The 12,817-nt window shown below is 39.3% G+C and overlaps 1 protein-coding gene across 1 annotated transcript in view; it reads left to right on the top strand.

The window, feature by feature from the left end:
- Window positions 1-12,817, top strand: part of dnah7 (dynein, axonemal, heavy chain 7) — an 80,118-nt gene that overhangs the window by 27,857 nt on the left and 39,444 nt on the right. Inside the window, exons 31-35 of the mRNA XM_055052797.1 lie at window positions 422-604; window positions 1,737-1,913; window positions 2,977-3,108; window positions 6,396-6,617; window positions 7,338-7,535. Coding sequence (XP_054908772.1) covers window positions 422-604; window positions 1,737-1,913; window positions 2,977-3,108; window positions 6,396-6,617; window positions 7,338-7,535 — 912 coding nt within the window. The remainder of the gene's footprint in view (window positions 1-421; window positions 605-1,736; window positions 1,914-2,976; window positions 3,109-6,395; window positions 6,618-7,337; window positions 7,536-12,817) is intronic.

The raw sequence follows: 12,817 nt of genomic DNA, 5'->3' as shown, positions 1-12,817 counted from the left end.
ACTAGAAAAAAATAATCTGAAATTTTGAGATTAATCTAAAAAAAATACCAAGAACATTTTTTAGCTCCAACTCAAAACTTTACTAAAATTGTTTGACAAGGAAACTTTAAGATCAATCTCAGAAAGTTTCTAAAAAACATTTCTGACCTCAAAAAGTGACCCTGTATTTTTTACACGTTTCTATTGATTTTATTGGACTTGCATTAAGACAAAACTAACTTACAAATAATTTTTCAGCAAGATATGGGATCTTGTCTCCCAAATATCAATATAAATTTTAGTTATTTTGCAGATTATTTCACTCTAACATTTTTTCATGTCTGAACTGAAATTTTTAGATGAATGTATGAATATATTTGAGCCTTTATGATGAAAATGAAGCTCAGGAACCAAAGCTGACCTCTGACTTCCTGTCCGGCAGAGCCCCGACAGGAAGTGGCTGATCTTTGACGGTCCGGTTGACGCCGTGTGGATCGAGAACATGAACACCGTGCTGGACGACAACAAGAAGCTGTGCCTGATGAGCGGCGAAATCATCCAGATGTCGCCGCAGATGAGCCTCATCTTTGAGCCCATGGACCTGGAGGTGGCGTCTCCGGCTACGGTGAGAACGTAGGGACAAAAAGCTAACATATGACTCCGGAATAAAACAAAAAATACTGTAAATCATCAGAGAGAACCGTCCAGCTGTTAGACGAGCTGCAGGACGTTTAGCCGGTATTAGTTCTGGTTTTATTTTGGTGATCTGGGTTCTATTTACTTCCCGTTTTCTTGTTACTCTTTTTATTTTGTTGTGACCTTTAGCCTTGGTGTTTGGTCGCTGATCTACTCAAGTCCTGGTGAAAACCCATTTTCTAAGTTTATAAAAAAAAAAAATCTTTTTTTTAATGTTTTTTAAAGGGAATAATTTTTTTTAAATGTGATGTGCAAAATTCATTTTTTGCTAAGTATTTCTGAATTTTAATAAATCTGTTTCTTTCATTACTGCCGCAAAAAAATTCAAAATTGTTTTGTATTTGTTTCTTGCTTGAGTCCTGAAAGACAAGCAAAAAAACCAACAAAATCAGTTTTATGTTTTTCAGACTTTTTTTTATTCCCATACAAATGGAATAACAAATAGAAAAATTCTGTAATTTTCTAACTTAAAATGAAAAAGTATTTTCCACTTTTATAGAATTGCAAGAAATATATTTGTTAGATATGCAAAAGAAAAAAAATCTTTATTTTTGTTATTTTCACACAACTTTTAAAATTGAGAGGAAAGGAAAACTATATTTTAATTATGATTTTATATTTTTAAAATGATACAAATATGGGTTGGTCCCCTTCTAAATCCTTTAGTCACTGTTAGTCTTATTTTAATTGATCGAAGGTCTTGCTGTTCCTTCAGGGCTTCCGTACTGATTTTTCTTTCACTTTAACTCATTTAATTTCCTCTCCCTGTTTTCTATAGATTTTTATATTTTTCTCAATATATCATCTCCAATATAATCTGTCTGTGTTCAAGCCTCCATAATGCTACAAATGATCACAATCAAAGACTTAATAAGCTGAAAACAGCATTTCCAATGCAAGTCGCATAACTCTGCTCTTCAGTCTGTTTCTTCCTGAAAATAATTGGGTTTTTATTAGACTTTTGTGTTTTTTTCAGCCTGGAATCGGGTCGTTTTATCCGTCTCACTGCAGAGTTTTTAATCCTGTAAACAAAGTGTTTTTACCTGCTGTGCGACCGACAGGTGTCTCGCTGCGGGATGATCTACCTGGAGCCCCACATGCTCGGCTGGAGGCCTCTCATGCTGTCTTGGCTCAACACTCTGCCGACTTCGCTCAACAACGAGCACAAAGCGCTGATCACCGGCCTCTTCGACCGCATGCTGCCGACCTGCCTGCAGCTCATCCGGAAGTCCACCAAGGTGCTGCAGCTGCAACCGAACAGAAAAAATCATTTCTCACAGGCAGATTTGTTTCAATCTACTGAAAGTTAACTTCTAGTGCAGCAGGTAGCTGAATATTTCATCACAAAAACCAAACTCAGCCGCTGAGAAATTCAAGATGGTCGTCAACAAAAATTTACTTTTATCACAGATGCATATTTTTACCATCATATCAAAGATAATCGGACTGATTGGAATCATATTCACTGACAATGTTTTGATTTTTCAAGATGGCCGCTGTGGTTCACATGTAAAATTAATTTCTTGACTAAAATCAAAATTATATGAATGTGTTTGGCGTCAAATCATATTTTCAGCCATAAAAAAACATTTCTGTTTTTCTTGATTTTGCGTTTCCTTTTTCTGGGTGGAAGCTAATGCTAATCTGCTAAACATATAAACAAATTAGTGGTAGTTACAGCTGGATGGCTAAATTAAAAAAAGTACAGAAACTACAGCGAAAGTGCTGAAATAGTCTGCAAAACCTTTGGTGGAAGCTAATGTTAAACTGCTAGACACGTAAAAGAGTTAGTGGTAGTTAGCAAGTTAGCAGAAATTATTGCTTACCTGTGAAGTATATAAAGAAATTGCAGAAGATAAGGCTAAACTGCTAAAACAACCCACTAAAACATAACTGGAAGCTAATGCTAAACCATTTAGCACATACAAAATTTGCACTAAACGGCTACAAAAAAACAATTTTTGCAGTAGCTAACATTAATCAGTAAGACGACTGTTTCTCAGTCTGTCACACGTTTTTCCCTCCTTCTGGAAATAATTAGTTTCAAAGGCTCAAACAAGACGTCCATCTTGAAAATCTCCCTCAAACTCAAGTGGGAGAAACGAAAAGCTGATTTTATGCTTGTATCCACACTCGAACGATGGTTGCAGGAATGTGCTGCTGTGTTCAGCTGCAGGCTGAAGTCTGAGTCTGTTCCTGAGTTCGGTCAGACAGCCAGACTTTGTAACAAGCTCCGGGTCTCACCGGATGTTCGGGCAGCAGAGCGTGTTGGCGGTTTCTAATTGTGTTGTCTGACTGCAGGAGCTGTCCCCGACCTCTGACACCAACCTGGTCAAGGCTCTGATGAATCTGATGGACTGCATGATGGACGAGTTTCACGACGAAGGGAAAATGAAGACCATAAGCCAAGACGATGTTCACTCCTGGTTGGAGGTTTGTATCTATGTCTCAAATTTTCTTTAGTTTCACAAAGCAGCCTGATGAACTGAACTGCACCAGCTTCCTGTTTTATGCAGAACGTCTCAAAAGACGAGACCTTGATGAATAATTTGAAAACTGTCACCCTTAATTTGGCGGATTGAGATTCAGTGTTTAATATTCTGATGAAAACTGATGGATGGGTTTTATTTTACTGATAGAAACACAAAAATGTTTTCCAGTTACTTCATTTGTCAGACAAATATTTTAAAGGGCCAGTATTATGTATTTTCGAGGCACATAATTTTATATTACAGCATAATCAAGTAACTATTTTACCTTCAGTTGTTTTAAAAAGTCTTTATGCATTAAATATGACACAAGAAAATTGACGCCTTGAAATTGGGGCTCTGTCTCTTTAAAAAATCCTGCTCTTTCTGAAACTCCGTCTTCAAGAAGTCATCACAACATGGCTCCTCTAAAAATGACCTCAGTAGTTCCAACAGGTGTTTGCTATTTGCTGCTGGCTAGTCTGAAGGAGCTGAGTGGGGGAGGAGCTAAGTCCAACCAGATCTGAATGGTTGCTATGGAGATTAAAGGATTTAATAATGAAATAATCGAGGCAACACTCCAGGTTTGTTTCTGATGAGAATAACATTAAAATGTTTTGATTTTGCACGATTATTTAAAACAACACATACGAACAGTGGGGCTGAGATTTAAACATGGTGATAAACATAGTGAAAGTCACACCATCCTGGAAAAACGGCTCATCCTAACATATTTTTTACCCAAATAACATCTACATATTAGATTGCTTTAGTTATGAAGATTTGCTCCCCCACAGAGGGACCAGAAAAGTAAATTTTTCAGGGACCTGTTTTGGTGCCTCCTGCAAGGATTCTTTGAGAACGCTCTATTATCTTCCCGTGGCAAACGGCACTGATGAATGCCTTTCAACCTTCGCTGCTATGTTTCCCCGCCAGTCATTATCAAAGTGTTGAATTAATCAGCTTTTTAGCAGCAGGAGCCATCATGAGGCTGCTAAGCCTCATTTACAATCTCTACAGAATCCCTGCTGATTTGTGTTGTTTTAGTTTTCCTGTTTTGATTGCAACAGAGACATCCCTTTCTTGTGGATTTTGTTTCATGTCTCATGCAATAATACACAAACTGGCCAAGGCTTTTTATTTGTGCAGACTTAACTCTGACTAGTAATAACAAACTTTCCTTACACAGTGAGATGTTTGACAGAATAACCTTTATTTGCAGCCATTGTACCTGTTGTTCTGCTCATTAGGGAGACATACGCTGCCCTCTGTTCAGAGGCCGACTCCATTTCAGGTCCAAATAAAATGTTTGTGACATGCAGAAAAAAACATGTTTAAATCTCAGCATCTTTATGATGCTGTGGTTAAATTAAATTACATCTTTAATTCATTAGCAAATTTTTATTTAACAGATCGGTGGGACTATAAAGACAAAAGATTGGACAGAAATAACATTCACTAATTTTGAAAGCTCAATATTATGCATGTTGTCTGACATCTATCATCCTGTTAGCTATGATCCTATGTACTGCATAGCTACATAGCTAGCGATCAAGCAATTGATCAAGTTTGATCTCTATATATCTAGCTAGCTTGTCAGATAGTTGTCAAGCTAACTATCTAGCTAGCTGACAAAATTGCTACTGGTCTAACTATTTAGCTGGGTATCTGGCTAGCTAGAGTAAAGTTTGATACCAGTTTATCAAGCTACCTACCAGTCAATCTAACCATCTAACAGCTACCAGTCGAGTTACCAAACATTATTGGTACTTATTCAATTTAACAAAGCATAAAATTATAATATTTGCAAGTAGCATAAATAGTTTTATAGTTGAGATATTTAGGTAAAGTACTTAATTGCTTTTCATAAAAATAATTTATGTATATTAATACATTTATGTGAAAAATGAATTTCCTGTTTTAGAGCGGGGAACGTTCGTCCCTTAAGGTGTGGAGCCTCAAACACGGAGTGTTGCTAAAACTGCTGGAGTCGAACATGTCTAGGTGTTAGAGTCCATCTGATGAGCAACAATAGCTTCAGTTACAATGGGCTGCCATCAGTTTTTAATGAACCCATAAATTCAGACGCTTTATTTTGACCTAAAAACCCAAAGGACTGGCCTCAAAGAACAGGTCAGGTCATGAAGCTGACATTTCTCACAGATATGAGCTTTAATGGTCCAGAGTTTCTGTGTTGAATCACCTGAAGAGTTTCAGAGTACTACTCTGAGAGGACGTCTCATCTCGTTCAAAATCTCTGATTTAAATAATCTCACACCAGATGAAATCTGGAACCACTAAATCACATCTTTTTGTTTTTAATCATAACTGATCTGTGTTACTGTAATTTCTCAAAGCCTTTTATGGAAAACTGAAAATTTAACATCTAAAAATGGAGGCAGCTAACCTTCTGTTCTAGCGCTAAATGGCGGCTCTAAGAGGATTTAACCACTGAAGGCGTTGGCGCTCCACAGTGATTAAGATGCTTTTATCAGAATAAATCCTGTTTGGTTTCACCTCCCACTCAGGAGCAGCTGCAGCAGCAGGAAAGTTTAAAATGGGAAAACTCTCCATCATCCAGAGAAAAGCGAAAGAAAGAGGAGGGAATGTGTTCCAAAAAACATCTAAAATTTTGAGATTAATCTCTGAACTCTTCTAGAACCTGTGAAAACTTGCAAGAAAATCCTCAGAGATTTTGGGGTTAATTTTAGAAATTTTCTACGAAAAACAAGAAAATTTTAAAGTTTAAAATTTTTTAAAATTGCTAGAACAAATAATAAAAAAAACAAAGACATTTCTAAGTTTGACAAGTTTTTTTTTTCTTTTTTTAGAAAACTTCTCAGATTTAGTAGTTTCTGAGTTTTTTTTCTAGCAATTCTTTTAAGTTTTGAAATTCAAAACTTTTTATTCTTTTCCAGAAAATTTCTTCAAATTATCTCCAAATTTCAGAATTTTATGTGAACAAATTTGCTTTTCTAGTTTTCATTTTTATATCTGCAATGACTAACGCCGTCGTATAAAACAGGGCGATGGAGAATTTTACTGTTTTAAACTGTTTACTAAACAACTGAACCGAAGTGGGAATTTTCTTTTTAATTTCAACATTTTTAGCTTTTTTCAAGCAAATTTTAGACATTTTAAATGTTAAATATCTGAGATATTTGACAGAAAAATCTCATGAACAGGAAGTGATGTTCAGCTGCAATCTCAAACAGAAATCAGTGTCAGATTCTGTTGTTTTCTTGTTCGAAGTGCATCTTCCTGTTCTGCCTGGTGTGGTCGGTCGGCGCCACCTGCGACGATGTGGGTCGAGAGAAGTTCAACTCTGTGGTGAGAGAGCTCCTGGACGGACCTTTGAGCAAAGAGACGATGAGCCTGCATGGCATTCTGGGAGAAGTCGAAGAGCCGCCGAAACTGCTGACGGTTCCTTTACCCCCCGAAGGGACGGTGTACCAGTACCGCTTCATTAAAGAGGTACGTCTGGCTGGATGATCCCCAATCAGACGCTCCTGCAGCTGATACCACATATTTACTTTTTCTTAACGTCTGATATTAAAGGCTCCTGTTTCAGGTTAGTTAAAAATGTTTTTAACTTATTTCAAGATCAAATATTTACAAACTAAATAGCAGTGAATTGCTGGAGACGCAGACGAAGAACAGTGTGTGATAAAATATCAAATCAAATCAGATTTCTTTAGTTTGTGCTGCCAAATTATTTCAGTCAGCGGCTCCAAAATTCACTCAAAATAAACAGATTCGCACATTTTTTCACACTAATGTGGAATTGTGAGCTTTTGAAAATTTTCCTCAAAAGTAGTTGAAAGCATTGGGCTAAGTGATGCTAACTCTCATTTAAATTTAATCTCAGAATTTAATCTGAGAAAAAAAAGTAAAAATTCTGTAACAAAAAAGTCAGAACTCTGACTTTTCTTTCATAATTTTGATGTTTTTTTATTTTTTTTATTTTGAATTTAAGATTAGCAAATTGATGTCAAAGTTCAAATTTTGTTTCCAGTGGTTCTAATCCTCTTCTGTACTATTCTGACAGAAATGGTTGACAGAGGATACAAAACTTAAAAACTAACCAGTTCAGCTGATAATGCGCTTAAATCCCCAGATCTCATTAACCGTCTCCATGCTGAATGCAGAGCAGAGAGATCCTAAAACTGAGCCGCCTAACTTCTGGTTCCTCAGGGTCTGGGCCGGTGGGAGCTTTGGACGGACGAGCTGATGTCGGCGCCCGCCATCAGCGCAGACAAGGAGTTCAACCAGATCATCGTGCCGACAGAGAACACCGTGCGCTACATAGCGCTCATGAAGCTCCTCGTTACTCACCAGAAGCCGACCATCTTCATCGGCCCCACCGGCACCGGGAAGAGCGCCTACATCACCGTGAGTCCAAACGGCGGATTTTAAAACAGGAAGGTGCAGCCAAGATGGCCGACCTGCTAGAACAACACAAAATGTTACCAAGTGATTTTGGTTTCGTTTCTGGTGCAAATAGCTTAATACACTTGAACTAAGAAAAAAATCATTTATAGGTCGCGTAGTAGCAAAATAAGAGTTTGTTTTAATTAAATAATTACCTAATATTGATGGAAAAGTACTTGTTATATTGACAAATTATTTCACTTGCAACTTTTTCATCAATATTTAGGAAATATTGACTTAAAATCTCATATTTCCTGCTGAAAAGTTACACTTATGTTAACTTATGTTAGTTTTGTTTTATTTCAATGGTACTGAGATATTTGCAAAAGAAAAACTAGACAAAAATAGTTTTTTGCTGCGCTTGTATGCTCAAATTTTTTGGGACATATACTCCTGAAAAGATTATCAGCTGTCTTAATTTTTTAAATAGTTGAGATTAACATTTCTCTCCATACAGCATAGTTCAAGCTCATTTTCATTTTGGACCTGATAAAACATTTTGTGTCCTCAAAGGCTGGTTGTGCCAGAATATAGCTCTTAAAAAGTAGCTGTCTCTCAATTGTTTTAGTGGTTCTCAAAGTTAAATAATATTAAATAAATAGCCATATGAGCTAAAGCTAAAGATATTTATTGTTTTCAATCTGTTATCCATGTTATTCAACTATCAGATTGGTGCAAAGTGCTATTGTGTTCAGCTTTCAACCCCTGACCTTTTGTGGAACAAGCTAGCTGCTACATTTTTAGCATTGAGATGTTAGCTTAGCCTTGAAAAGCTTTGCTAAGAAGCTAACGCAACATTTGTCTGTCTGATTGTTTTTTGAAGCAAAAATTATCCCCAGGGCCAAAAGAAGCAGATTTATCGTCCATGAATGCCAATGCAGCTTGTGTGTCAGTTTTAGGTACCAGAAACACAAACAAAGGGTCCAGCTTGGGGCTTTTTCACATAAAATACAAATAATGTAATTAACTATGTTAAGATTTATGTAACTAATTAGTTAATTGAAATTGGTGCCTCGTTGACACAAGCAGTGAACTGTCTGGATTAGAGGTGCTAAAACCGACTGGCAGCTCTTGGCTGCTACTTTCTCTCTCAAATTCTGTGACAAGTTTACTGAGTTTCTTTAAAGAATGGAGTATTTCTCAGTGGACCGCTCTGTATTTGGATAGCGGACTCTCTCCCCGCCCTTGTAGCTTCATCCATTAGTTTGCCCAAACTTTGGGCTGCTGGGTAAACTGAGCTCATCTCACCGGGGAGCCCGCTGCTCGGCCCTGGGCGCCCCGCCTGCCTGCATGGCGGCGCGCCTCCATCCCACGCCACAGGCAGCAGACCGTGGCTGAACCCAAACCTGGCAGACGTGACAGAGGAGGAAAGCATGAGAAAACAAACGACACGATGCCCTTCCTGCAACCTGCTTCACTTCCTCTGCGCTGGTCCAGAATCAGACTGGGACCAGTTGAGTCGCATCCTGTCTCAGTCACAAAGCTTCTGTAATTATGATGCTCTGATCACCTGATTAGACGGGAATTACATTTTACCAATCAATTATTCTGACAGTTTATAGATTAACCGGATAAAAATTAACACATTCTTCAGATTTTTCATTTAATCACTTAAGTCTATTTTAAACAATAGTAGAAATATATTAAAAATGCAAATAAATAAATAATCCAGTTCGGGGATAAAACATTCAACTAGAGCTGCAACAAATGATTATTATAGTAATTGATTTTATTAATAGATTATTCAATTAATCGGTTAAAAATAGGCCATTCTTCATGTTTTTCATTGAACCATTTATGCCTTTTTTTAGACAATTTTAGAAATACATTAAAATAAAAGTTGTTTTTATTTTCATTTTAAATCTGAAAATAAATTTATTGCTAAACTAGTTGGTGATTATTTTGCTAACCGATTAATAACAATTAATCTTCTCATTGTTTGGATCAGGTTTGTTTAGCAGGTGTTTCTGAATCTATTATAATGGGGGCCTGCAGGCTCCTATTGTTCTTCACTCTGATGCTTGATGGTGAACAGAAAAATCACTGCAAACACTGTGATATTCAGCTCCCCGTTGAATGCTGAATAAAAACCTGAAACTGCTGCTGCGCAAGTGACGCAACGGGCTGTTGCTTGGTAACCAAAGAATAAGTGAGTTGCTAGGTAACAATAACTGAATACCAGCTTGTTGCTGTTAAGCCGGGTTTACGTTTGGCAAAGAACGGCACAGACCTTCATCTCTGCAGAAACCCTCAGCCTCAGATGCAACAAATCCACTTTCTTATCCAGTGGCCAGAAAGACAGTTGGAAATGGTGGCTTCCAACATCAGCTGGGTTTCCCCTTTTTCTGTTTTCAGGGACCATTTGACCGTTGGTCCTTCCACCCTGCCGTGCCAGTCCATTGTCCTCAAGAGCCGCTGTCTCCCAAGTGCGGATTTCAGCCTTGGTGATGTATTACCAGCTGAACCGTCTCCAGTGGCCATCAGCTTCAGCTGTAAAGTTTGTTTTTATTCAAACTTCAGCAGTTTTCTAGTTGTCCTTCTGGGGTAGTGACATCAACTTGTGACATCACACAATTTGATGTCACAAAGAGTGATGCACCCTTTTTGGAGTGAGAATGCATCACTTCTGAATCTACGGTCATAGCTATTGCAGCAGTTGGAGAGAGAGCACGAGGATTGCACTAATCTGATCGCTTTTCGTATTTGTCCAGAGAGAAAGAATAAAAATGAGCAAGAGCAGTAAGATAAGTAAGCCTTCCGATTTCAAAGGCGAAGAAATACAAGAGACCATGGCGAGACAGACGCAGCTGCTCAATGATATTGTAAAAAATGTCAGCATGATGTCCATCGAGCGAAAGTCTCTGCTGAACGGAAATGAGGAGTTGAATGCGCAAGTTCTAAACGTGAAAAAAGCTGCGCTTGAACTAGACACTCTACTTCGTGAGAAAGATGACGAATTAAAAAAGCAGTTGACAAACAAAGCTTTAAAGAAGAATATCGCCGCTCTGGAGAAGAAAAAGGCCACCTTGGAGGGGAAAAACGCTGCGTTGGAGAACGAAAAGAGCGCCTTGGAGGAGAAAAATACTGCCTTGGATACCCAAAACACTGCTCTGGAGAAGAAAAGACCGCTCTGGAGAAGAAAAAGACCGCTCTGGAGAAAAAGACAAGCACATTGGGTCAAAAAACAGAGCCTTAGAAATTGAAAAGGCCGCCTTGGAGGAGAAAAGTACTGGCTTGGAGAAGGAGAAGGCCGCTGTGGAGGAGAGAAACACAGCCTTGGAGAGGGAGAAGGCCGCGTTACAGATTGAAAAGACCGCCATGGAGAAGAAGATCGCCACGCTGGAGAAAGAAAGTATTGCACTGAGACAGAAAAACATGACCTTGGAAAACAAAAAGACCGCCTTAAAGGAGAAAAACAATGCGTTGGAAAAACAAAACACTGACTTGGAGAAGAAAAAGACCGCTCTAGAGAAAGAAAATATCACACTGGGTCAGACGAACGCAGCCTTAGCGATTGAAAAGACTGCCTTGGAGAAGGAAAAGACCGACTTGGAGGACAAAAACACAGCACTGGAAACAGAAAACACGGGCTTGAAAAAGAAGAAGACTGCTTTGGAGAAGAAAAAGACTGCTCTAGAGCAAAGAAGTATCGCACTGGGGCAGAAAAACACAGGCTTGGAGATTGAAAAGACCACCTTGGAAGAGAGAAACATAAAGTTGGAGCATGAAAAGACTGCTTTGGAGGAGGAAAACACCGCCCTGAAGGTAAAAAGCACCTCTCTGGAGCAAAAAAGAACAGTCTTGGAGAAGAAAACCACTAATTTGACGCAAATAAACGCCATCGTCAAGAAGGAAAACAATGCCTTGAAGCAAATAAATGCCATCCTCAAGCAGGAAGTCACCGCCCGGGGGCAGAAAAACACCACTTTGGAGGAGGAGAAAAGCTCCCTGAAGAAGGAAAACACCATCCTGAAGCTGAAAATGGGTGCCTTGGTGAAAATAAGCACCGCCCTGAAGCTGAAAAGCGATAACTTGCAGAAGAAAGCCATTTTCTTTGAAACGGAAAACACCGTCCTGAAGCTGAATATCGCTTCCTTGGTGGAAACAAGCAACACCCTTAAGCTGAAAAGCGAGGACCTGCAGAATAAAAGCAATTACTTAGAGGAAAAAAACAATACCTTGGAGGATCAAAACATCGCCTTTGAAGAGGAAAACACCGCCCTGAAGCTGAAATGTATCGGAAGTGACTTGGAAGGGGAAAAGCTGAACCAGCAACCACCTAAAGACAGCCAGTCGGTTTCAGGGCAGAAGTCAGTAATATCACGTGTGGTCGGAGGCATTTGCAATACTTATCAGAGAATGTACCAAACAGGTACTCTGAGGTACTGGATTGAATTGTAATTTAAAAAATTGTCATGATGACTGAAACCTTCAGGCTTGAAGGTTTCAGTCATCATGGTTTCGTGGACCAACCCTGAAACCTTCAGGCTTGACGGTTTCAGGGTTGGGTTTCTGCCACTGAAACCTTCAGGCTTGAAGGTTTCAGTGGCAGAAAAGCTTTACGACAAAGGGACTGCGGTGTCAAGGGAGCTTGACACTTAGGGGCTGATGGCGAAAGATGTTGGCAGGAGAGCTTGCGGCCCGCAGGACTGCGGTGCCATGGGAACTTGAGGCCTCGAGTTCCCAGACCTTCAGACTCTAATCCTATTTGTCGCCAGGTCGTCAGACACTCTCCGGGCTGACCTCTGGGACTTCGTAGGGAGTCCCGTTGGTCTCCGGGCTGATCTCCGGGACTTCGTGCCGAGTCTTTCTGCACAAAGTTTGCATGTTCTCCCCATGCTCGTGTGGGTTCTCTCCGGGTACTCCGGCTTCCTCCCAAAGTCCAAAAGCATGACTGTTAGGTTAATTGATTTCTCTAAACCCATCCTTAGGTGTGCATGTTTGCATGCACCTGTCTGTCTCTGTTGCTGGTGACCTGTCCAGGTTTTACTCCACCTCTTCCTGGAGCAAGATACCACCCAGAACTCCCATTTTTGGTTTGAAGGTTTCCTAAATAAATCTGTTAACATTCGTAGTGGGAGCTGAACTCCATTATTACACCAAGCCCTACAGCTAATGCAAAATATTAATAACATCATCTTGGTATTGAAAAGTTATGTCCCGAGCCCTCACTTGAATAGTCTGTCATTTTGAACAAAAATAAGCAGCAGTGCTGAGGCATCGTCTGCTGTTCTGGTTTAGCC

Source organism: Poeciliopsis prolifica, unplaced genomic scaffold, assembly GCF_027474105.1.
Source record: "Poeciliopsis prolifica strain line A6 unplaced genomic scaffold, Auburn_PproV2 SCAFFOLD036, whole genome shotgun sequence".
NCBI classification, from domain to species: Eukaryota; Metazoa; Chordata; class Actinopteri; order Cyprinodontiformes; family Poeciliidae; genus Poeciliopsis; species Poeciliopsis prolifica.
The sequence above is the reverse complement of the archived record's forward strand: the minus strand, read 5'-3'. Positions and strand labels throughout refer to the sequence as shown.